Here is a 27,122-nt window from a genome sequence, read left to right on the forward strand (position 1 = left end):
AGAGGTGCCATATACCTGCATTCTTTCTAACTCCTAAGGTCGTAAAAAGAAGTCCATTAGAAATAATGACAAAATGAGCCTCCTTCCCACTTGATTTATTACATCGGTAAACACTTTCGTAATGAGTTTAGTTTGAATTAGTTTCAAATCTTCTTCAATACAGCATTATGTTAATTTATGTTCATTCAGTAAATTAAGGTCCCATTTAGAGGAAAATAGAAAATAAAGCAGAGTATGCTATAGGGTGGGACTACCTTGCGATTGACAAGTTGCTAACATGGCAACCTGTCAATCAGGCTAGAGGCGACTCATATCCACGGCACTGTGTAAATTTAACCAGTGCAGTTGAAAAAACTTATTAGGAGTCGGCTGTTCATTTTTTCCAGTAAGCACATTTTGTTTTAAGCCTGTTTTGGCTAGCCTAGATGAGCATCCTGGTTAAAATGACAGTTAACGTGAATTACTCCCTGCAAACATGCTAGCTAGCGATGACCAAAATGGCAAACTTTAAAATGGTAGTTCACAAACCAATAGGTGGCATCACAGTCACTACTTCCACTTCATGGTTAAAATGCCCTCACACTTGCCCTGTCAAATAACTTTCTTCTCTGTTTGTACTCTTTAGACCTTTTCCTCTTTTGCTGGTTCTTGGCCATCTCTCCTTCACAGGGCCTGGAGTCCAGCATGTTTGAATGTGCCAGTGTATAGAACTCTCTCTCCCACTGCCCCCTTCCCTTCATCATGCCACCTGTTGCTGATTGGCTGGAACAATGTTGGTGGAAAGGTCCCATACAGTCTATGGAAGGTCCACACCACTTTCTTTGTTTTCCATTTGGAAAGCCAGGGCTGTGTAGGAAAACCAGATTTTTTTTGAGCACACACAAAACGGAGAGCTAGCGAACCACAAGGACAGAAAATTTTTAATTTTTGAAAGAGTTCTTTATTTAGATTCACTGAAACGGATTAGATCTGCCTTTTATTTCTGTCTGTGTATACATCCTTACATTTGCACTCTCCATTCTTTAAGGCTGTCCATTTCTCTTCTATACGTTTTAACATATTCACTTACATTGTATAATAAATGTGCATGCACTGTACATAAGATATAGCATAACTGCAGTCATCTGTAGAAACAGTATAATTCTGCCCTTCTGGTGAGATGCTGACTGCATTTCATTGCTCTGTACCCATACTGTGCATAATGACAGTATGCATTGTATTGAATCTAATCTAATCTATTTTTTAAATGCATACATTTCTTTGACCTTTTATTATTTTTGTACTTGCACTTGTAATTTTCAGCTTGACTGTATTTGCTCAGTTGTAATCTGCAATATAAGTAAAATAAAATAAAACATTGGGGCACTTTACTTCCCTCTAGAGGCCATTTTCGAGAAGGCAACGTGATGACGTTTCACCTGCGACGCAGCTTGCCACAGCCATGCGCCAGTTTGCAGCGTTGTTGTGGTCGGCTGTGTGATAAGTTAACGTTTACTGAGTAGTTAAATGGCAGCGAGGTGACTTTCTGCTAAATTCAAGTTGACAAAGTGACGGGGGTGGAGCGGAGGGTGGTGGTGAGGGCAGCGGACGTGCTGAGACTGGAGCAGACCCTCTTCCTCCTTCTGTTTGACGGCTGTGAGTGTGACAGGACAGGACGGACTGCCATGTAGCTGAGGCAGAAGAATGAGCAGTCAGCAGCACACTCCAACAGACGGGACAGACGACCACACGGACCAGCAGGAAAATGAACTAGAAGCTCTCGCGTCAATCTTTGGAGATGATTTCCAGGATCTACGGAACAGGGATCCGTGGAAGGTAGCTAGAGATGTTAGCAGAGTGCGTTGTCTTTATAGTGAGCTGATGATGGGTAAAAGTTGACGCGTAACTATCTACTATTACCTGCAGATCATCCCCACCAATGAAGATTCGTTGACTGTATTTTCAGGTTAAAAGGCCCCCAGAGGTGTATCTCTGCCTGCGGCCCAACGGGCTGACCACTGGTGAGGAATGCTACGTGACTGTGGACTTGCAGGTCAAATGCCCACCGACATACCCAGACGTGTGAGTACTGACCTCTGACCTTTGCCATGTTTTCAGTATGGACATTATTGCCACTGTACTAATCATAGTTACCAGCTGCTCCTAAAAAGTGACTATAGTGATTACCCCTGTAATAAAGCTGTCTCTGAATACTGTCCTTATGTATATTGTGGAAACTGAGTTTATAGTGAACTTATTCTTCAGCTCATCATGCTGACAAAACTACTCACAGAAACTCACTGTTGAGAAAACATCTTCAAACTAGAGCTGAGACTAGAGATTACTTATCAACTGTTTTCATATTGGGTTTGCCTCATTTTTTAAGACAAATTTTCTGATTCCAGCTTCTTAAATGTAAACATTTTCTGGTTTCTTTACTCCTCTATTACAGTAACGTTAAACTGAACAGATTTGGGTTGGGGACAAAAACAAGAAATTTGAGGATGTCCGGCTTGTACCACGAGGGGAGTTCAACCTACTCAGAGTTAACTCGGGGTTATCAGGTAAACTCAGGGTTGACAAACTGACCGCTTACACTGGAGATAAACGGTACTACGAAGGTGGATAAGATGTTGGTTAGTTGAGTCCGTGTTAACCCCGTGTTAACTTAATCAGAGGTGGTGCGCGTTCGCATGAAAGGGGTGTGTTTGGCCGTGCAGGCAGAGTTTTTTCGCAACGGCGCATGCTCCGTATTTCTCCAGAGGAATGCACGTTGGTGGTGTCAGAAAATGATGATTGTAAAGACACGTTAACGGCTACATCTAATATCGTGGCGGACGACAAATCCAACGAGGCATTTTGGCATCGCATTGTGTAAATTTGTAGCCTAATTATCTTCACAGTGTTCGTATTGTAGATCAAATCTCTATTAGCCTGTGTATTTTATGGGCTCTTCTTTTATGTGTAATATGATTAAGATGTAAAGGTACAACTGCACATAAAGTCCATCGTAATAGAAAAAAAGGAGCCAGCAGAGAGGGGTAATAATCCGAGACAGAATTTTATTATTAAGATTAATCTACAAGTAAAAAACTTGAATATTCTCTGATATTATAGTCACACATTTATCAGAGAAACTTCACTTTGCAACTCTGCAACATCACACACACGTCTGTCGTGCATGCACTGGAAAGTTATATTAAACTTTGCAATGGGATTTAGCAGTGAGGAAATACTCCTGAGTTTAGCCCACATTCACTATTATGCACCTTAGAGACTTTGCCTTGGATTGGCGTATTCAGAAGAAAACACCAGAGTGATTTTCGATTTTTTATGACATTAATTTCAGGGAATTTCCGATTTTTCTTCTTGTAAATTTCACACTTTCATCTTGGATTTTTTTTTCTCTGTTATTACCCCTCACCCTGGCTCCCTATTTTTTGGACACTTAAAATAGTCTATATAAAGATGTGAAAACACTCAGGAGAATTCAGTTATAGACTACAGATGGGCTACATCTAAGAAACTATCCCGTTAATTAATTAAGATTCCTCACAGAGGCTGCGGGGCTCCTAATGCTGTTGTGTTCAGAACTTCATTGCAACTGCAGTGGAACAAACAGGATGAAACCTAAACACATTTTATGAAGTGGTGTATATTAATATCCTACTTTTCATCATTAACACTGAGTACAGATGTGGTGTGTAGCCCACGTGCAGGGTAACCTTGAGTTAACCACGAACAAAACCTGCTCGGCAAGTTTTCTATTTATAAATAGAGTCACTTTTTAGGGTCAGCTGGAGATGCTCGGGACACTTATCTTACCTCTGTACAGTTTCTGTAAAGAAACGATTATAAAAAGCAAGAGATATTTATGTGAATGTGGGATTATAACTTTGTGACACTGCAGGATTTTCAGTTAGATTTTGTTATAAGAAACTACTTCTGGCAACCTTGTTGCCGACCTCTTTTCTACAACTCTTAATTGGTTTAATTTCTTTCTTTTAGGTTCTTTGTCCTGTACACATATTCGCAATATTAATAATACAAAGAGAAAAACAGCAGCTTGGAAGCAGTAAAATGGCACAACAGATGCATCAGCATTGTCAAATATATTTATTTTTATAGTTATAGTCTAAAGATAGCTTCACACTCACATGATTTAACACAAGAAGCAAAGTACCCCTCAGCCTAAGAGCCTAATGTTTTGTCTTGCATGTGAAACAGGGTTGTCTTGTGACAGATTTCAGAGGACTCTTATGTTAGTTGTTATCTAATCAATAAATCCAATCTAATGTAATAACCAGCAAACCTGCTTGATGGTGATCCAGACACAGTCAGTACAAAGTTTCAGTGTGTTGTTGTAAGAGTCATATCATTGTTTAGTGATCATGGTCACTAGTGTGTTGGGTCACCAACAGGCCTCCGGAGCTGGAGCTGAAGAATGCCAAAGGTCTGTCAAACGAAAACCTCCAAAACCTTCAGAGTGAACTCACCAAGCTGGCAGCAGTACGGTGTGGGGAGGTGAGGATGCATAAACACACACACACACACACACACACACACACACACACAAACGCACACAGATACATAGACTACTTTTAACCTACCTACTTGTCCACCTAGGTGATGATTTATGAGTTAGCAGACCATATCCAGGGCTTCCTGAGTGAGCACAACAAGCCTCCATCACGCTCCTTCCACGAGGAGATGCTGAAGAACCAGCGGCGACAGCAGGAGAAACGAGCCCAGGAGGAGCAGCAGAGGATGGACCAGCGGCGCAAGCAGAAGGAGGAGATGGTTAGGAAGAGAGACAAAAAGCCATTCATGCTGGATTCATGTCATTTGGGGTTTTTGGGGTATTTCTAAGCGAATTGTCCGGCCCATTCACAAATCCTGAATTTCCTCTTGTAGGAGCAATAACATTTAGCTTATCTTTCTATGTAATTTCCTGTAAATCATTAGCACTAATACTGTGAATAAGAATCAGCTAATTAATAAGTGAATGTAACTGATCTAACTATACACAAAGTGCCGAGTAACTAAACATCGGTGTCTGTTTGAACCGGATTGCTTTTGCTGAAAGACCTCTGAGTTTGGGAAATGATAGACCCAACAGCTGACAGAAGCTGTAGTTGAACAGGATATTGACAGAAGGATTTTCCGTTCTTGCAGGAAAAAGAGATCATGGCTGAAATTCAAAGAAGAGAAGAGGAGAAACGAGAGGAAAGGAGAAGAAAAGAGCTAGCCAAACAGGTGTCTGTGCTGCACTAGTTCTACTGATCTCCATAGAAAAGCTTAGTTTATGTTATTTTGCTTGCAGAAAAATCACAGGAACAAAAACGGTGTTGTTGTTGACCTTTTTGTGTGGCGTTCTATCCTCAGGAGCGACTTGAGAGCATGGAGCAGCCAGTCCCTGCCAACTCCTCCCTGTTAGGGAAGAGCCCGCCCAGCCCAGGTGGAACTCCTTCTGAACTGACAGAAGCCAAGAAAGCAATCGGTAACCGACGTCGGACTACCTCGAATACACGCCACAGGTATGCAGCAAACCAGCTGACCACTTTGACAAATACAGTGCTTCTCACATTAAAGGAGTATTGTCATTATGCTAAGAGTTGGATTTGTTTTCCCAGGCGAGAAACGGTTAATGAAGACAACCATCGCTCGCAGGAGCTTCTTCACTTCAACAGCAGCACTTTTGGAGAACTTGTTGTCCACAGAGGGAAAAGCTTAGGTGAGAGCTGTCTGACGACGCAACTTGTCAGGTGCAAAAGTCGCGCAGTCCGCCCTAGTAACCTGTTTTGTGCATTTTTGTCTGTGTTCATGATTCTGACAGGTGTGAGCGAGAGGCTCGGCCGTAACGTTTATTATGGATTTGAGGCAAACTCAGGAGACTTTGCTGTGATCTACGAGTGGTCGCTGCACTGGAACAGGAAGATGGGCAAGTTCTTCACCAGCCAGGAGAAAGGAAAGATTGATAACTGCAAAAAGCAGGCAAGTAAAGAAGGAAGCAGTTATTACTATTTTGACTTTAGTGGTTAAATAATGTATGTTGTTTGTTTTTAGAGCATGAAAATCTGTAAAATACTTACACTAAACTCTATAACTATATATTTGCTTAAAACAAATTACTTCTTGCAACATGAATGTCTGTGTAGATCCACGGAGCAGAAAATGAGTTAAACTCCCTCCTGCGGCTGGATCACCCAAACATGGTGCACTACATGGCGCTGAGCTCTACCGAGAAGGAGGACTGCCTTGTGGTTAACCTGCTGGTGGAACATGTGGCCGGCATCAGCTTGAACCAAAGCCTAATCTCCCACACTCCGGTCCCTCTGGATAAACTGTGCCATTACACGGCCCAGCTGCTGGCTGCTCTCGACTACCTTCACTCCAACTCTGTGGTCCACAAGCAGCTGGGGTCTTCCAGCGTGCTGGTGGACTCAGAGGGCAACATTCGATTGACTGATTACAGCTTATCAAAGAGGTTCGCGGATATCTGCAAAGAAGACATTTTTGAGCAAGCCCATGTGCGTTTCTCAGAGGACACAGTGATGCCAACAAAAACGGGCAAAAAGGGGGACATTTGGAACCTGGGGCTGATGCTGCTGGCTCTGAGTCAGGGGAAGGAGGTGAAGGAGTATCCAGTGACAGTGCCAGCCAGCCTGCCTGCTGAGTTCCAGGATTTCCTACACAAGTATGTATGGATGGATACCTCACCAGCTTCTTGCATATACCAGTGTTTCAGCCCATTTACTGTTAATCATATGCTGCATAGTTTATATTGGTGCCGTGTTTTAGATTTCTGTTTGTCGGCCATGGAACCATTTTTGTTCATCTCGCCAAACTGCCAACATTTCTACTGCTTTCATTGTTGTCAGTCCTGTTATCACTATGTGGAAATGAGAAAATGTACCGAAAACAGTGAAAAATGTCCATAATATTCCAGAGCCTGAAGTGAAGTCATCAAATGTCTTGTCCAACCATCAGCCCAAGCCCAAAAACATTTAATTTGCTACAATGTAAGACCAAGACAAACAGCAAATCCTCAAATTTAAGAACCAGGAACCTTTTGCTTAAAATATGACTCACTGACTAAAATAATTGCGGAATTGAGGAAAACACATTCAAACCTCTGAAACACTGCAGAGGATTGTGTCCTGGAAAATGGTTGGCAGTAATGTGATATATAGTTGTTGTAAATAGGCTAAAACATTATGTTTTATAGGCTATCTGTCAGTTTGCTTTGCTGGCTGTTTAAACATGGTTTTCAGATTAAGCTGTTTAATAACAGTGTAATAGAAGCTAACTAACCTACTCAGACATTTTCCTTGTTTTTAAGTCCACTTTGTGTTGTCAGCAGACTGCCAGCACAATGTGGATTAGTTCAGTAGACTAGATTGTTCTAGCCAGAGATTGCTGCACTGTCGAACCATCTATTATATGCATGTGGTGGGGGGTGGTGATGGAGCAGTGGATAAGACACATGCCTTGGGTGTGAGAGATCTGGGTTTGAATCCACTGTGAGACACCAATGGGTCCCTGAGCAAGACACTTAACCCCTAGTTGCTCCAGAGGTGTGCTACCTCTGATATACTGTATATAGCAATTGTAAGTCGCTTTGAATAAAAGCGTCAGCTAAATGAATAAATGTAAATGCATGTGTTTTTTGTCATAGGTGTTTGTGCCTGAATGATGCTGAACGCTGGACAACCCAGCAACTTTTGGACCACTCCTTCCTCAAGCCACCATCCCCTAAAAACCTGCTGCAGTACCAGGATGCCAGCCCAGAAGGTGATAGTCAAACGGGACAAAATATTAGAAACACTTTTTGAAAACTCAGAAGAACAAAACCATTAAGTACAACCCAAATATCCTAAAACTGAGTCAACAAACAAACACTTACACTATTGGTCAAAAGTTTTAGAACACCCCCATTTTTCTAGTTTTTATTGAAATATAAGTAGTTCAAGTCCAGTGAAAAACTTTAAATGGTACAAACATAAGCAGCAAACTGACAAAGTTTAAAACAATGTTTATGTCACTAAAACAGACATTTTCAGAGAGAGATAAAAATTAACGATTAAATAAAGGAATTGTGTTCATCATTTCACTGTAGGATCAGCTGATGACTATCTGGTATGTCTTCCTTCATTAACTGCCTTTTTAGTTGCAATTTTGTACAAATAAAGCTTCTGAGGGTGTATTAACACAGGCTGTTCCAACTTGTTTACAAATGGTGACACCTGTAGAAATTTGTTTTTGCATCAACTGCATCAAGGCTTCATTTACTTCTATTGTTGCAGAATAACCAAAGAAAGTAATGGCAAAGTTTTTTTTATTCTCCTTAATTTAATTTGTTAATTAACAGTTAATTGACAGTGTTCAGTTTAGGTGACGTAAACGTTTTTAACTTTGGCAGTTTGCTGCCAACATTTAAGGTTGTTCACTGGACTTGAACTACTTATATTCCAATAAACACTAGAAAAATGGTAGTCTTAAGTTAGAGTATTTATTACAGCTGCAACTAATGATTATAGTAGATTCTTTATTTGTTTTGTTTTTTCAATTATTAATTTAGTGACTAAATTGTTTAATGTTTGGACATTTTATAGACTTTAGTTTTAGTCTATAAAATGTGCAAAAATTGTGCGTCCCAATATTGTTACAGACTAACTTTGTCGATTTTAATTGACAGATATTTTCAGCACTGGTATTTATTGCAGGGTTATATTTATTGTATCTGGTCAGTAAGTGTATATAGTGTAAATTAGTGATGCCATGCTGTTTTGCACATAATTGACAAAACAATTAGAAATTTCAACTTCGACAAGACAGCCAGTAATTGGTCACATATTTTTATTTATTTATTTTTTGTCATCTCAGATCTTGCTGTGGACTTTGCATCATCAGTCATCCCACGGAGCCACATCCTCAATGCTCCATTCAGCACAGGGGTGCAGAGGGAGTTTTCTCGCTACTTCAATGAGTTTGAGGAACTCCAGCTTCTTGGAAAGGGAGCCTTTGGTGCTGTAATTAAGGTAAACTCTTTTCTTTTTTTACAGACTAGCTTTAAGGGAGATGATGTTACACTGGCAAGAAAGCTGGCTGTGATTTCTTTGTGTCCACATTTCCACTTTCCCTCTCTGGCACTTCCAGGTTCAGAATAAACTAGACGGTTGCTACTACGCTGTTAAGCGCATCCAGGTCAACCCAGCCAGCAAACAGTTCAGACGGATAAAAGGCGAGGTGACACTGCTCTCACGCCTTAACCATGAGAATATCGTCCGCTACTACAACGCATGGATTGAGCGGCACGAGATGCCCTCGGCGGGGCTTCTGAGCAACACTGACAGCTCTGAGCCATGGAGCTCCGCCGACAAGCCTCCTCACTGCAAAGAGCCTCCGCGGCACCTCAATGAGCTGGGCCTGCCTGATGACGTGGAGGCCGTCGCACCGCCTCCGGCCCTGTCGAGCTCAGTGGAGTGGTCCACCTCCATCGAAAGATCCTCCAGCGCCAAGTGTAGCAGACACCAGTCAAGTGATGAAGAGGACGATGATGATGACGACGACGACGAAGAAGATGTGTTTGGCGCTTCTTTCCTGTAAGTTTTTTTTTTTTAGTGGCAATCCAGAAAGACTTTCTCTTGCACACACTTTATCCATCTCTTTTTTTTGCTTTTAGGCCATCAGATAGTGACTCAAGGAGTGACATCATCTTTGAAAACGGGGATGAAAGCACAGACGAGATCTCAGTGGTTTGAATATTTACACATCATTATTTATTGACTTGTTTGTGTCAGTGTCGAGCACAGCGCCACAAACTGATGGTGTTTCTTCTCGCAGGTTGAGCCTAGCAAAAGGCCAGTGATCAACACAATAGAGAGCTCAGACTCTGACCGACCTCTCCTTATAGCGCATCGCTTGTACATACAAGTAAGCTTCCCCTCCATGCTCCATTTTTACCACTAGAGGCCTCTGCCTTTCAACTAATGCATGTTCTGCTCCTGACAGATGGAATACTGTGAAAGGAGCACTTTAAGGGACACGATAGATCAAGGCCTTCACCAGGACCAGAATCGGTTGTGGAGACTCTTCAGAGAAATACTGGACGGCCTTGCTTACATCCACCAGCAGGTGTTAGTCTGTGTGTGTTTATGTGTTTGAGTTCACACCCTCCATTTAAAGCTAATTCTCCTGTTTGCCACAGAAGTGTAAAAGACCACACTTAGAGATCTGATCTGACCGTGATTTTTTTTCATACTTTAGTATCTATTGTTTTTTGACAAGAAGGAAGCTGTGTTTTCCGTTCCATGAGGGAGCAGATCGCTTCATCTGTCCTCCTCTCTTTTTAGGGCATGATTCACAGGGACTTGAAGCCTGTCAACATCTTCCTTGACTCGCAGGACCATGTGAAGATTGGAGACTTTGGCCTGGCTACAGACCATCCCGCTAATGTGGTAAGCAGTTAACAGCTTCACCCTGCTACCAGGCTGCACTGTGGACTTAATGAGAAGGACTATGTTGTGAAATATTGAAACTGTAGCTGTGTCTCATTGCTTAGCTTAACAGTTAACCACATTGCATGTTTCACATTATGAAGCTGTTATGCACTTATGGAGACACTGTTTATCTTTTTCAGGCTGCAGGTAAATATGAAGTGGAGGAGAGTGGCTCAGCAGTGGTGACCAAACCAGACCCAACAGGTATAAGAGAGTTTTACAACATTCACACGGCATAACTTTGTCTTATGTACATGTTCTTCCCTGACACTTTGTGTTGCTTTTGCATCACTATTATACAGGCAACATGACAGGCATGGTTGGTACTGCCCTCTACGTAAGTCCGGAGGTTCAAGGAAACACCAAAGCCACCTACAACCAAGTAAGATGTCAGATTTTTATTAAAATAGAAATATTATTGAAGCTTGTGTGAGTTTGCTGTGCTCCTGTTATACAAGAGTTCTGCCACTGCGTTTTTGAGTGTCAGTCCACTCTTTCTGTCCTCAGAAAGTTGACCTGTTTAGCCTGGGTATCATCCTGTTTGAGATGTCCTACCGCCCATGACTACTGGGGCCGAGCGCATCACCGTCCTGGGCCAGCTGCGTGTGGTACGTCCATGTTCAGAACTGGGAGCAATCTGTATAGGTAATTTGGGCTTGTGTGGGGCTTTATAACTGGCTTGTTACTTACCTCATCTCTTTTCACGCTGCAGGAGCCCATCATCTTCCCTGAGGACTTCACTGCGTATGAGCAAGGAACACAGGTGAGCACACTGAAGCGCAGCGTTTGATATGAAACTTTCTCCTCTTGTGTTTTAAGTCCCAGCTTAACAACAAAACGCCAAATCTGTGTCTCTTCTTTGTGTCTGCCAGAGGAAAGTGATCGAGTGGCTGTTAAACCACGACCCGGCCCTGCGCCCCACCGCCCAGGAGCTGCTGAAGAGTGAACTGCTGCCTCCGCCACAGATGGAGGAGTCAGAGCTGCATGAGGTGCTGCAGCACACCATGGCCAATATCAACGGCAAGGCCTACCGCACCATGGTGGGTCAGCTATTCGCCCAGAACACCTCACCGGTCATGGATTACACATACGACATAGACCTACACAAGGTATGGCTACTGCTTGAGTTGAATTATGTTGTTTATGTTTAGTTATTTGTTTTACTTTGTACCAGTTCTGTGATAGACTATACGTAGGACTGATTTACATAATACATGCTTGGTATATCAGGTACTAAAAATGGAATTTTTGAGAATTGTTACCTGCTGATTGTTGAAACTAAGCCATATTTTCTTTGTAGGAAAAATAGTAGACATAATTTACACAAGACCAGAGGGGAAGGTCATGTGTCTGACATTTGGAGATTTAGGTAATTTATTTAACGTGCTGTTGTTCTTAAAGATGTAAGGATGAGTGATTTTGTTTATTAATTCTAATGAGAAAAGTATGAAATGAATGAGAATGTAAGCGTAAAGCCATTGTAAAGGCAGTTTATATACTTTGCAAGTAGCTCCCTTCTCTACCTGAAGATGTCACTGCAGACATACGAATGGCGGCAGCAACCACTCCATGCCACGTCACTCAACTGGTCCATATAACCGACCAGCAGAAGGCCTGCTAGTGCTTAATCGATGTTTCATGATCCCTAACAGAGGCTGTTTGTTTGGTCTCCCTCCAGGGCAGCTTCAGCTTCAACGCTGCCAAATTGCAGCAGTATGTGCATGAAACAATCACCCGGATCTTCAAGAAGCATGGTGAGTACACTACGCTTGTTTGGTGTGCGTGTGAACATGAGCCTTTGATGACTCTCCACTGCAAACCACTTGGACTCCTGACCCGCTGTAAGCCCGTTTTAGGGACCCCAACATCTGCTCCAGAGAGTGGTTGCTGAACAATAAGTGCACTGTTGGGCAGCGCAGATTCCATGCAGGTGCTAGTGTTATTTTTTTGTGCACACTGGTGATGATGTCCAGCTGTTCTTATTTGTTTGTGCTCAGTTTGTATCTGCACACATACATCAGCTCTTTTAGTGTGAGGGTTATATTATCTCATGCAGATGTTGCAGTAATACGTGATGTTTGCTTTCAGGTGCGGTGCGTCTCCAGACGCCGCTGCTCCTCCCCAGAAACAGGAAGTTGTATGATGGCAGCGAGCTGGCCTGCTTCATGGACCACAGCGGAATGCTGGTTACTCTACCCTATGACCTTCGGGTGAGCCCAACACATGCACACACATGACATGTCGGCACTTGCACACCAACACTAATTATACAACTATTTGCATCTGCACATGCAAACACACACACGTAGTGTGAGGCTGCAATCAGCAGCCGCCTTAAGATCCTGCTACCTCAGGAAACCCTGCGGACTAAATGGTTGTTTCCACACTTTGATTGATTACAGCCTGGTATGCAGCGACTTCACTGTCATTATACAAATGCACCCAGTGTCTCAACTCTGTTTACTTTAGATGGCGTTTGCAAGATTCATCGCTCGCAATAATATAACACATCTGAAGAGGTAAAGTGAAATGATTTAACACATTTACATGGCAGTAATCCTTTCTTATAACAGTAATAATGGTCATTTGTTAGCTAAAATCTCATTTCAAAATGGTTTTACAAAGTTCTCTGCAAACAAACTAGATGCAGATAAATTTTTTTCTTTAAGTTATTACTGATAACTTATAAATCGCACTCTCTACTGTCTCATGCTAGGAAACTATGTTTGCAGCAGTGCATAAAGTTTCTTGTTTTCATTTACTTATAAGATCTTATACCTAAGTGAATCAGTTTTGCTCATTCTGCCTTATCACCAGTAGACCTGCTGTTTTTGAGTTCCCATGGATGCTGACATTCTGAGACTTCGTATCTCTCTGTCTTTCTCAAGGTATAGCATCGAACGCGTATTCCGGCCCAGGAAGCTGGATCGCGCGCACCCAAGGGAGCTTCTGGAGTGTGCCTTTGACATCATCACACCCGTCACTAACAGCCTGCTCCCTGATGCCGAGACCATTTACACCATCTCTGAAATAGTCCAGGAATTCCCTGTTCTTCAGGTTATACACACAAACTCTCTGTGCTTTAAATGATCCGGTGTGCTGACCGTTTGTACTGCACTGCCTCGTCTTGATACACTTTCAGACAAGGCAGTTTATTATTCTCTGGAAGCATCATTGTTCTTTATTTTTCTTACGGATGCCATCGTCGCAACTAGTCCTGTTGTTGTTTTTTCCCTTTTTACTTCCCACTAACATTCCTTACATACCAAAGTGTAAGCCTGACAGATTTACCCTGGATTTATTACTTACATAATAAATCTGTTATGCGCAGCTCTTTCCACTTCCTTCCCTGCCTCCCAGTACAATCCATTTCCTGTCCACACATCCCAGTGCTGCGTCAGTCTACAGTCGTAGATCTTTTTGCATGTTTCACAAACCCAGTCAGCCCAGGGTCTGGCCTCTGGTTCATCCCTCATATAGATCCTGTTTCTGATCCTCTTCCCCCACCCTGCTCTCGGTGTGAAAGCTTTTAAGAATATGTGAGTCAGACAGAATGAGAGGGCAGCCGGACACAACAGTCATTATTCACTAAGGCGCTCATTGTACAGTAGAGCTCCTTCTTTTGACTGTAATTGCAGCTGAGAGGGTCAAAGGTGTGTTTACGTGTGTTTTGTGACCACAGGAGAGGAACTATAACATTTACCTGAACCACACCAGCTTGTTGAAGGCCATCCTGCTCCACAGCGGAGTCCCTGAGGACAAACTGAGCCAGGCCTCCAACATACTGTGTGACGCCATGGTTAGTGCAGGTCACACGTGCGTCACAGATGTTGTCCACATCGCGTGTCTGTTGCTGATATGCTGCCATGAACATATATAGTAGTGTTCTTCCCAAATGGTGAAGTGTTTCTATGGCCCTCTTTTTCTGTGTTTGCTCCAGAGCGAAAAGCTGACCAAACGTGAGGTGGAGGCAAAGTTCTGCAACTTTTCACTGTCAACCAACAGTGTAAGTGTCCACCGGGTGCGCAAACCCTCTGTATAAATAATCAGTCCTAGCAGCAGCTAATTTGTTCTCACTGAAACACTGAGATCCTTCCTCTGTTGCATCCAGTTGCAGACGCTGTACAAGTACATAGAGCAGAAGGGGGATCTGCTGGACCTGGCGCCACTGCTGACATCACTCACCAAACAGAAGACTGCTGTCACCCAGCTGGCCAAGCAGGGCCTCAAGGACCTGGAGGAGCTCACAGTGCTGCTGCGCAAACTAGGAGTTAAACTGCAGGTGATTTGGATTCTGGGTAAATGAATGTTTAAAAGAAGAGCCACTGTGTATGTTTTCTCCCCTTCTTAATGCAGATGTATCCTCTCTCTAGGTGGTGGTTAACTTAGGTTTAGTGTACAAGGTGCAACATCACTCTGGGGTCATCTTCCAGTTTGTGGCTTTCATCAGGAAACGCAAGCGAACTGTACCAGATATAGTGGCCGCTGGTGGACGCTATGACCACTTGGTAGGTTTTCTGCCGTTCATCCACATTCCACTTTATTTTGTCATGACTCAGCTATTACAAAAATAACATGACATCAGTTAGCCAGTTAGCTCACTTGGTAGAGTACACACCTGTGTACGAAGTCCTTGGGTTTGAGCCCAGCCCGTGGCCTTTTGCTTCATGTCGTCTCTCCCACATTTCCTGTCTCTCTTTAGCTGTCCTATCAAAAATAAAAACAGCAAAAAGCGCAAAGGTTTTCATTCCACATATGCGATTGTGTGAACCATATTTTTTCCATCTCAAATATAGCTCTTCTGTCTTTCATTTATTCTATATGTATATATATTATGCAGAGTTTGTGATGCATTCTACGTGGTATCTTTATGTGCTGTCCTCTCTGTGCTGCTAGATCCAGGAGTTTCGAGGGCCAGCTTCCACAGTGCCAGTGCCCACTGCAGTGGGGGCAAGTGTTGCCCTGGACAAAGTCTGTGCTGCTATAACCAACATGGAGGAGCCAGTGAGGGAGACAGACATGCACACACACACAGACACACACACATGCTGGGATCTGACATTCCTAATTATTGTAATGAAGGAGCTGCAGACAGAGCTACATATTTAATGATGCCTTCTTACAGCAGACGGCCGCCACACAGCCACTTTTAGAAACATGTTAATAACTATGATCACTGTGGCTCTTGACGCTGTGAAATTATTTTTGGAAGTGCAACATTTTCTGTATTTCAGATTCAGAATGTGAAATGTCCAGAAAACTGCATGTAGGTCTGAAGACAGAGAAAAGCATTGAAATGGCTCCTTTATTACAAACAAGTTATTTTGCTACAGTTCACTGCATCTTTCAGTATTTGACAGTGTTTAACATTCTCTGTTTTTTCTTTCTATCAGCCGTCAGTGAGCTCCTGCGATGCGCTAGTGGTCCCAGTGGGACATTCTTCACTCTCCAGAGCCATCAATGTTGTCCAGAAGCTGTGGACCCTCGGCATCTCTGCAGACATCGCCTATGACGTCTCACAGGTTAGCGGCCTGCCTGACAGACCTGCATAAATTGTCTGAATCGTGTCAAGTTGGAAACTCAAATTAAGCCAGTTCCGGTGCTCTGTGGAGTTTGCTTGTATACAAAGTTTACACGCTGTGTTATTCACCAAAATGCATTGTGTGTCTTTGAGGCAAAAGTGTTCAATGCATTTCCCTCATCATGCAGCATTTGCAGAGCCAATTTTTTAACATTTTGGAACCTGTCTTTGCTGGTGCGTTGCTGTATTTAATGCCGCTAACACCACCTGTAGATCAGTGGAATAATGTGAAAACATTGGCAGAACTGTGTATACTGTCAACAACACGTGTGTGTGCATGCTTCCAGTGGTCGAAAACTCCACATGGTACCTTAAGTTCAACTAAATATCTTCAGAACATGCGCTTTGCCTGCAATTACAAATGACATGACATAATGTGAAGTTCATCATGAGAACCAAAGATGCTAAAAAGGCATGTAAGCTTTCTGATTGACAAAAATATGGTTCTTCATTTGTCGTGGAGAAAGAATAATTGAAAATATCAAGATTTGACAGATAATCGATACGTATATAAGCAATAAAGACTACTTAAAACTTGGTCAAGCCAGAGCCATTAACACCCAAGCCTAAATATATCTCAGCTAAAGGAAACAGAGTCTTCTTCTCAGTTAGTCGCTCCCTTACTGTTGCTTCCGGACAAGCAAGAAATCTGCAGACAGGATTTAGGTAGAGCAGCGCTGTACATGTAGTACATGTGCAGAGGGTGGCTCCAGAGGCATGTGACCTCTGACATATATAGCAATTGTAAGTTGCTTTGGATAAAAGTAAGTGTAAATGTAGTAGTTTAAGCAGGAGGATTTCTGTGAGTTTTCGTTCATACACTAATACCTTTGTAACTGTGCCCTCATGTTTGTTGTATGTTCCAAATTCTACCATATTTTGAGTTTGGAGATCCCTGAATAAACAATGGGCATTAGCCATTCTTGTCCTGTAGTAACATCATCACTGCCTACAGGGGGCAACACCTTACTTCTTACTACCCCTAATCTGTCACCAGCAGACTTATTGTGACAGTATCAGAAATACTAAACATCCCAGAGAATGTGCTGCCTTTGTGGTTTTGTTTGAAAGGAAAGACATAGAGTCATTTCTGCATTTATTTACTCATTAATTGTTAGACGAGCTTCCAATGAAGTTGAAAGTACCACGTTGATTCTGCATTCATTGACTCATTCATTGTTGGACGAGCTTCCAATGAAGTTGAAAGTACCACGTTGATTCTGCATTCATTGACTCATTCATTGTTGGACAAGCTTCCAATGAAGTTTTCTGGCTCTCGTTAGGGATACTCGCACTGTGATTGGAGAACAGACAAGCTGAGATCAATCCCTTCAAAGTAAAACTATTTATCCTCTGGTCCGAAGCTCCTGATGCCCTGCCTCTGTCGCATTCTTCATGTTTATGTGACAAACCGATCTCAGCCTTGTGTTTATGGGCTGGTGTAAACGCCCTCCCTGGTACATTGCTGTTTTGTTTTGTTTATTTACTCTTTATGACCTATTGTGAGTTGTGTATGAGTGTTTGCTCTAATGGTCTTCATTGTCTTTTGTACTGGCGCAGGACATAAGTGATTGGCCACCTTCAGTTCCCCTGGATCCTTAGAAGCAATTAGGAAAGGTTGGGTTTGGCTGAAAACAAATGGGACTATGTCCAAATTGTCAACAGTGTTTGTGTGCATGGATTTGTTGATTATGTATGCAGTCAGTGCCATGACCAGTGGCGAGATGGTGAGAACACCTTGTTTGGACCTCCTCACCCATCACTCCCCCTCGCTAGGCTTTTGTTAACACCTTTCACATGCTGGTCTCTTAACAGGCCCAAATTTGCAGCTTTAATTCATCCTTGGGAGACAGTTCCTCTCTTTTAGCTTTTATTGGCCAAATATGGCAAACAAATATGGCCCTTCCACATGTGGTCAGCTTAGGCATATGGCACAGAGCTGCCCACCAGCCTCCAGATGAATGGCTTACCTTTGACTTAATTTGTTCTGTCAATGAGAAAGTTGCAAGAACAGGAAGTTTTAGTACTTACATGATGACGAGGTGAAATGACACGTACACACACAGAAGGGTTTGTTCTGCACCACCCTTAGCTTGTCTGGCAGAGCAGCCAGATGAAACTCTTTGGCTGGAGAATAAATTGGGTTGACACAAACGTTTACCTGAATACACGTCGGTTTGGTTGTGAGTCCCGGCTCAGTGCACACTCTTCTCGTTCAAAGCAAAACTCTACGTAAACTGACTGACTATAGAAGTGTTCCCCAGTATTCCCTGCCTTACTGCTTTAGCCGAGCAGAATCTCAGCCATGCCCTTTCCTTTCTCTTTCAGCAACCACATCAACCTCAGTGTAGAATGGGCAGCTATGATTCTTCAATTATAACATTCCTGTAATGTTGTCAAACTACACTCATGATTCTTTTTAGTAATTAATGGAAGAAAACATTGAGCGAGGCAACACTCTTTCAGGAGTCTGCAGTTTTCAGAAATTCAGCTCTGAGCTTGGTCCAGTAAACACCTCCCTTTAAACTCAACCCACACAGGCCCTCTGGCCAGCGTCCTCAAGCCCTTACAGTGAAACATGGGGAAATCATCAAGCCCAGTGCTACAGGAAATCTAGCAGTGAATGGTTCACGTGTGCAATATGTTATTATATTAATATTCTTAGATGAACGGCTGGTTCTGTTTATTTGAACCTTAAATCACCACTCACATTGTGTGTGTGTGTGTGAGGAATTCATTCATTCATTCCTTTGTGTGTTTAGTCTCAGGATACGTTGTTGGAGCACTGCAGGACCGCTGGCATTAACTGCATGGCCCTGGTCTCTGACAAGGAGGGAATCTATGTGAAGGTAAACTAACGTTATCCTTATAGTGCAGCAACGTATTGTCCACTATTTTCCAGTCTTATCTAGAAATCCACTGACATCTGAAGTAGGGATGCACTGAATGTTCAGCCACCAAAATTAATCAGCTGAAAACTTTCGGTGTTCGGCTTAATATGTCAAACGGCCGATTAAATTTTACCAAACAATTACGTTGACATGTCAGCAGTGTGGAAGCATTTGAAAGTGTCCGAGAAAGACGCAAAAATCGCCGTTTGCAGACACTGTTGTATTGCTGAATTGTTACCTAGCACATCCACTCCATCTGTGGTGACTTCTTATAAAAGGAAACAAACGGTCTGACCCGCTTTGAGTGTTTCTATCACTCGTTTCTGAAAAGGCGATTAAGCTAGCCGCACTTACATTGGAGTGCACATGTATTCAAGCCTTTATGGTATCTGAAACACCAGTGCGAGCTGACAGGCAGGTTAGTGACTCTATCCTGTCATTTTCTTTACAATACAATAATACAAGTGTTGCCGTATGAGTGTCTTACCTGAAGAGAGGCTGTGAAGTCTTCATATTGGGCAACACGAGAACCATCAAATCGGACTTGATCAGACTTGGGTCAGACTTGATGAATTTAGCGCGAGGATACACCTGACAACGTCCGGTTTTCAAAATAAGTTGACTATACAGTATGGAAATAAGATTAATTGGATTACATTCACAGAAAGTATAAAACAAATTACATGTGTACTTTAAAAGTAAATCGACAGTAAATTCTTGGGCCTCGGACCCACCAGTCTCTCCAAATCCTGTGGGAAAATTAAGTAAAAAGCACATTTTTACTATTTAATATATGCAATGGTAAAAAAAAGGCAAAAATGTGAATGTACTTGTTCTGTGTTCGGTATTCGGCAAACCTTTTCATTATATTCGTTTTCGGCTTCGGCCAAGAATTTTCATTTTGGTGCATCCCTAGTCTGAAGTCTAAAATGTGTACACTACGAACTAGACTGCAATACATTTTGAGAAAGCAATGTATTTTTATTTAAGGAAACAGCTTTTCTGTGAGTAGCATTGCAGATTGTGGTGCTTTCCAAACTGTTTTGACAGAATTATGGGAAGGTTGTATACAGCAGCACATGTTAAAATCATTTTCTGTCTTCAGGTCAAATCCTTTGAGAAGGACAGACAGTCAGAGAAGCGGATCCCTGAGTCGGACTTGGCGGACCACATCATTCAGAAATGTCGGACCAAATTCTTTGAGGAAAGAAACCTCAGGTAAAGAGATTTGGGTTTACCGTGCTGCTCAGATGTCAGAATGTTGTAAGAGAGTTGTTCTTATATAATGTTGTCCTTGTGCCCCTGCAGAGAAATCTCTGAAAGCATGTCTCTTCAGAATCCTAAAGGATCTTTGCTCAACACCACAGGTACTGTGCTCAGTCCAGTCTGATTACCACCTGCTCTTTACAGTCCGCCTCTGTATACAGCTCAAACTGTATATTTATGACCTTAAAGTCTTACTGCAGCATGAAACAGTCAAACCTCTGTTTCAGACAGTTGTGCTTTGACTCCACCAAAAAGCTGCAAGTTAAATTTTCAAACAGAATATTGTGATCAATGTGTAGCCTGACTGAACCTAGTGTTGCATTTTCACTTCTGACATGCAACTGATTTGTTACTCAGAGTGACAATTTTTGCAATATGAGAATAAGAGTAAGTATTACATTTCACACCAACAAACTGTCTGGATTAAATTGAATAAGAGTTAAACAGAAGTGTTTGTGAGATTATGATGTGATTAACTGTTGGATATTATAAATGTAAAAGGTCTTGTACTTGGATTAAATGTGGAAATGGTCCTTTTTCTGTCTCCAGGTTCTTCAGAACAGCATGGGAGCAGCAGCGCGATAAATATGAATGTGAATGTCATCAGCCCGGAAAAAGTTTCCTCCAGTGCCAGACGGCGCTATGAGACTCAGGTTTGTAATGCCTACACACACACACACACACACACATACACACATACACACACACACACACAGACACACACACACACACACACAGACACTCACAGATACTCTCTGTCATGAACAAGAGAATTTGAATAGATTTGAACTATTTAGGCTTTCACTTTCTCACGCACACACACACTATTTTCTATTTTCTAATATTATCTAGTTGTTTGTTGTTTGATTATTTATACAGCCTGGGAGAACGAGCACTTGTTCAACCTGCAGCTTTCAGCCTTCAATCACAGTCGAGTGTAAACCTCCTATTGGCATTCACTTCATTGTTTTCAAACAAAATAAATGTTTCTCTAAAACATTTACTTGTAGGGTGTGTTAAGCACAAGCATTTTTGAGCCTACAGGCCCACCTGTTCAGTTTGTTCTTTTTTCATTTGTGGAATCACTGACCACCTTGTTTAGGAACAAGTTCTTGCTGCAAGGTTTCAGCTTACGCTGACATACTGACCCACACCAACAGAAAACATGCTTCTTTTCCCAAGTTTTTACTGTGAAATTACTATAAAAGTATTTGTCATTTAGAATATGGCGCCTGTAACTGTAGTCCAAGCTTGTTTGCTTATAAAATGATTGCACATACAGATTGTTTTTTCCCTGCTGCTATGTTTTGATCATGGGAACAACTGTTATTTTCTTCTACCCTTTTGCATTTCTTGCTTTCTTAATTTGTTTCTCTCTCTTCCAGATCCAGACCAGATTACAGAATCTCGGTAGCAATTTGCAGAACAAAAGCAATGACATTGAGGTTCTGGCAGTAAGTAATTGGATTGTTTATCCCTCCCAATCCCAGCACCCCAACTCTGCTCACTAACTTTATCTCTTGAATTCATGTGTGAAATCACAGAGCGAGGAATGTGCTTTTGATAGCTGAAACAGCCAACACAACTGGCAGCAGCACTTTTATAATGATTTGCCATGCGTTAAAATCCCCTGCTGGAGGTAAGATGGCTGTGAATCCATTCCAGTCGCAACAGAACAATGGACACTAAACAGAAGGCAGCGAGAGTGTCATTTTGGGGGATGTAAATGGCTGCCATACTGAGTTTATTTGTGGTTGCGTTGTAGATTTATGGCCAGATATTCTCAAAGTAAATCAGCCCTCCTTGTCTTGTTTCCCATGTTGCCGCATATTCCAAATACATTTGTCACCCCTGTTGGGGTCTGGATTCCATCGACAACGCAACAGCGAATACAAATTATTGAAACATAGCAGGCATAATAACAGTGATTCCGGTTGCACAGGCCTGTAAGTCTTTGTTGTTGCATGTCAGCAGCTTGCTTGTCTGTCAGACTGGAACACAACAGTACTCATTTTTCCAATGGTAAATCCAGGAGGCAATTAGCCCCTTCCTGTAAAAGGGACATGGCATTCTTTCAGGCCTGGCAAGAGAATTGTGAAAGTGGAATTATGAGTAATTAACTGATGGTAGATTGGACTGGATTATCTTGTGTTGAAATAATTACACAACCTATTGGGCCACAGGTTGATATTTTTAGCTCAATTATAAATACAGTATTTGACAGCACAAGTGGCCACTTCCAGTCAAAACATGTAATATTTGGTGTTCTATACGTTTGTGGAACATGAGGTAAGGCTCTGTTGTGTTTTTGTGTAACCCTGCTTGTTTTGTGTCCCACAGGTGGACCTGCAGAAGGAAACACTGATCAACTTCCTGTCTCTAGAGGTTGGTTTCAAACTGGCTTCATCAAGACCGCTGCTGAGTTAATAAAAGGCTACATCCTAAAAAAGGGTGGGAGGGGGAAGTGGAAAGAACTGCCAACAGAGGTCAAGATCCGAGGCAGGAAGAGGGGATCCCGTCTCCTTCCTTAAAGTCCTGTCTGATGAGGAGTGGAGTGAGGGAACACCCCTGCCTTTTTGTACAGCGAGGGAGAGTCTGAAGAGTCGAACTTGCACTGCTTTAACAAGGCTCACACATGGGACAGACACATAATACAGTTAACAAAACGCATACTTGAGAGGTGTTAATATTCACATTCCAAACTCGCTTATTGGCATGACTGCTTACAATATAATGTTGCCAAAGAATATTAACCAGATTTAAAAACTCTGTTATATTGACAATATTGAGAGATTTAGCAGGCAGTGATAGGCTTAAACAGCATTACGTGAACTTGTTTGGCAAGTGCTTGAATGTAACGGATATTCATTTATATGTATAAGTCCAGCTTTACTGCTTTAATTATGTTGTGCTAAGAAACATAAAGGAAGCTGAAAAATGCTCTTAAAAGCCTCTACTCCATAAGTCAATGGACCCACCTATACTGTCGGCCCCTCACAGCACATGTGTCAAAGAAAACACATTTAGTATATAAAAGGTGTGACAATACGCAGTGGGTATAGCCAGGCATGCAGGAAAGGCCTGTTTTAAATATGCCAAATTACCCCAAGTCACAGAAGGAACCAAGGAAATCTATAAAAACCTAGTTTAGCTTTGTACCTTCACTACCTCGCTATACTTGACATGCAAAAATATACTCCAGTGCTACAGATGAAACACCCCATTGATCCCTCCAAAATGCTGTCTACTTTTAAATCTGTTAGTGTGTTAACAAACAACAAATGTTTGATAGTCGCTACAAGTTTTGACATAGTAAAACTAATCTGTACCAGGCTTTGTTTGATGGCAGTGAGCTTTTGTCATCTAGCACTCACTCTTTCCCTTTTTGTCGCTTTAACCCCCGCACTTTCTCTTCCTTTCCAGTTTGATAGCGAAGAGCTGTTCAACAGCAGCGTGAAGACTCTGCTGTCTCATCTCCCCAAGCAGCGCTACCTAAAATCCATCTGCGATGAGATCCACCATTTCAAAATTACAAAAAGGTGCGTTGGGTGCTTTTGCCCGTTTGTGTAGTCCTGCACTGTTGAGTTCATTGTGGTTTTATAGTCAAAGCAAAACAAGCTACCCTGCAAATTAAGTATATAAAGTAGTTCAAATTAGCCCTACCTTTACCAATGTACACATTAATGCATCAGTAAATATAATCCAGTAATAAAATATATATTGTTCTGAGACAAGCCATTCTGCTTGTGTAATGAGTAATTTTATTTTGATACTTTAAGTATATTTTGATGTTCATATGTTTATACTAAAACTGAATGGATGAATTTTGCTTAAAATTTACTTAAATTTGTTTTAAAGACATTATTAACATTTGATCATTAGCATGTATATGTTTACCATGTCAGCATGTTAACCTGCTAACATTTTCTGATTAGCTAAATGCAAACTTTAGCATACTAATATAACAACGCTAACATGCCAAAGGTTAGCAGTTCACCCTCTTAGTTTGATGTGTTAGCATGGTAACATTTGCTTTGGTCACAAAATAGAATATTGGACAAATTAAAATTGATGATGCCACAGCATTTTCAGCAATCTCAATTAGAGAGTCAGTCACATCCAGGGAATCAGCCTCTGACCACACCAAGTTCCTCTCTGCTGTGCTGGATTTTAAAGATTGAAAGCAATTATTTGAATAATTAAATAATACCTAAATGAATGTGGAAAAGTCTGGGAAAGCAGAAACGATTGGAAAAAGAGAAAGGAGAGTGAAAAGTCTTGCCACTTCTGAAACACTGTCAAAATATTTTAGCTTTAAAACTCCATTTTCACATGCAAAGCCTTGTCCCCCCAAAAGTAAAGAAACAGAAGGAACTTGTTACTGTATAGACATTTCCCGAACAAACAGTTGTAGACGTCTTGCCTCAGCGGGAGCCCTCGTGGAAGATGAACCAGAGACCCCACGGCCTCGCCTCTCTCCTCGCACTCACATGTTTCCATCCACTACTGACTTGTTATTTTTATTAAAATGAAACCTGAGGCAAACAGTGGACTACATTAAAGACCACTTAAAAAGGGCAAAAAAGGCAGACTTCCTTTTATGGGGCGGCTGCCACTCCAAAGCTCAGATTAAGCCCACACACTCCAGGTGTAACAGTAACAGTCAGTCCTTCAAAAGGAGCTGTTAGACAGATAACTACTGCCTTGTTGAACATAAAATCCTCAGATGATCCCATTTCCTGAGGTGAAATCTGGAGAAGGATTAGCCTTGTTTGGTCTTCTGATGTATGCCTCTTAACACCCAAATTGATTGACACTGAGATTGCAGCACGGGGTGGGGGGGTTAACTTAATCCATTACAGTGGTTGTGGATGAAGTTGTTAATATTCCTAAGATTCCCAGCAGAACATATCAAAGCCCAGGCTAACTCCTCAGTGTTTAAGCTTCTAGTGATGTGGTGCTTGTGAATGCACGTAGAGAGCAAGTCTGTGAGGGATTCAGATTTCTCTTTCATGAATGAGATGGTAACGAAAAAATCAAAGCATCTCTTTCTGGGTTTCCGTCCGCCTCTCCAGAGCAGTTGGTTTTAATTTCCTGTCTCTGCTGTGCGTCTGATTTGCCATTTGTGGGATGGGGGGGGGGGGGTCTGCTGATAAATGAGCATCACAGAGGCAACAAATGGATATGTTCAGCATGTGTTTTTATGTGTTTGTTTAGTTGTTTTCATCGAATGCGGGGCACAGGCAACTGAGGCCAGATGAGTGGGCCAAAGGCCTCATACAGTCATCTGGCTGCAGCAAGACCATAAATGTAACTTCGTAGTCACTGAGCTTTTCTTTCAGTCAAAACTACTGTGGGCTAGACCTGTATGTAAGATCTGTATGTCCAATGCTGTTCTAGCAAGCCATGCCATGCTAGCATGAGTTACATGCTAACATTAGCATGCTAACATGCTCATGTCAACATGTTGACGTTAAGCAGGTAGCTTAGCAAATGTTAGGAATTGTTAGCTTACTAACTAGTTAGCACTTAGCACAAAGTAAATCTGAGCTGAGGCTCATTTGATTAGCTGATATTTGGTCATAAACCAAAGTAATTGGCAAATTGAAATTTTGACCTGATGATTCGCTAAATAAAAAAGTGAGTTATGGGACTTTCTTAAGCTGGACATGGACACTTGGTTTAGTTGAATCCTGTGTTATTTCAACAGGACAAGCTATTGAAATATAAGCTCTTGGAAAGCCTCCTTGCTGAATTTCATTGTCCTGATTTTGAGATGTCCCATTTGGAAGTTGCCCATAATGTTTTGAATATTCTTTTGAATCTTAAATCTAAATAACTGACAGATGTTGTCCTCTTGCAGGGTGGCTGTGGTGGTCTTGTACAGCTACAAGGACGACTACTACAAGATCCTACTCTGAAAACCAAGGGGTTGTACTGGCCTGGGAGAGATCCCAGTTTGCTTGAGGCTCAGAAGACTCCCAGAGACTATTGCTGTCCTAAGATATAAAGAATCTGCTTGAAGATTGGCAGATTCATACCTTTTCCATTTGGAAAGCCAGGGCCTAGAGGACAAGTGATTTTTTTTTTTTTTTTTTTTCTGTCAAATGGTAATTCAGCTATTTGACTGCAAATCCATAACTTTCCCAAAACTTTCCAGTGCTTTGTGATCTTTCTCTTTCTCAGACAAAGGTGGACAATAGGTTCACTGAACTTTATTGCCTTAATAGAACTATAGAAATTGAAAGAGGGCTTTTTACTGAAGTTATTGTGTCATAAATACAACAATTTTACATTTGTATTCAGCAATGGGATAGGTGGTAGAAATAAATCACTTTTTTCCCACATGGAGTTGTGATTTCATCTGTTTTAAGTGTATATGCGAGTATAACACACCATTTGCAGCCATGGATCCAGATGATTAACAATCTGAATATTGAGTATTGCCACATTAGCTAATGCTTATCCTTGTTGTAACAGATACTTATGAATCCAGTTATTGCGCAGTTGAGACAGAAGTTGGGAATGTTTGGGTAGTTAAAAATGTCAGTCAAATAGTGCTGCTTGTGAAGTGTTTGTGTTGCAGTATTTGACTATTCAAGGTCTGGGAAAATGACCCTAATGTTTGCTTTATTGATCCTTCCGGAGAAGCTTCCTCACCTTGAAGTTTATGAGCAAGCTTTGACGGACAAGTCGAAACAACAGCCCCGTATGCACTGAGGATTGTCCAGGTTTCCAGGTCTACATGTTTTTGTTTCAGTTTTTTACTAGCCCACTGGATAGATGAGAGGTCTACTTGCTCTTCGCTAGTACTTAAATCTCAGAGACACCCCTCTCAGAAATAACTAAACACATCTGGAAGTGCTACTGAGATAAGCGAACACCCATAGAAAGCAAAGGGAA

General features: G+C 41.8%; 1 protein-coding gene across 1 annotated transcript; it reads left to right on the forward strand.

The window, feature by feature from the left end:
- Positions 1–1,416: 1,416 nt before the first annotated feature.
- On the forward strand, positions 1,417–26,566 carry eif2ak4 (eukaryotic translation initiation factor 2 alpha kinase 4). Its single transcript, XM_038728156.1, is given in 40 exon segments — positions 1,417–1,815; positions 1,946–2,061; positions 4,401–4,503; positions 4,606–4,779; positions 5,155–5,235; positions 5,365–5,516; positions 5,613–5,713; positions 5,816–5,973; positions 6,138–6,676; positions 7,658–7,773; positions 8,866–9,020; positions 9,139–9,584; positions 9,665–9,737; positions 9,826–9,915; positions 9,994–10,116; positions 10,335–10,439; positions 10,622–10,685; positions 10,784–10,863; positions 10,989–11,034; positions 11,037–11,089; positions 11,194–11,244; positions 11,354–11,590; positions 12,160–12,235; positions 12,570–12,691; positions 12,951–13,000; positions 13,370–13,538; positions 14,164–14,280; positions 14,422–14,487; positions 14,593–14,763; positions 14,855–14,989; positions 15,378–15,485; positions 15,875–16,003; positions 18,825–18,911; positions 20,059–20,171; positions 20,262–20,320; positions 20,769–20,872; positions 21,605–21,673; positions 22,560–22,604; positions 23,643–23,758; positions 26,083–26,566. Coding segments are annotated over 40 exon segments (4,989 nt in total). The 5' UTR covers positions 1,417–1,683; the 3' UTR covers positions 26,141–26,566.
- The last annotated feature ends 556 nt before the right edge of the window (positions 26,567–27,122 follow it).

This window comes from Micropterus salmoides, unplaced genomic scaffold (assembly GCF_014851395.1).
Source record: "Micropterus salmoides isolate LMB-PRFRI ecotype aquatic unplaced genomic scaffold, ASM1485139v1 Ms_hic_scaffold_19, whole genome shotgun sequence".
Classification (NCBI taxonomy): Eukaryota; Metazoa; Chordata; class Actinopteri; order Centrarchiformes; family Centrarchidae; genus Micropterus; species Micropterus salmoides.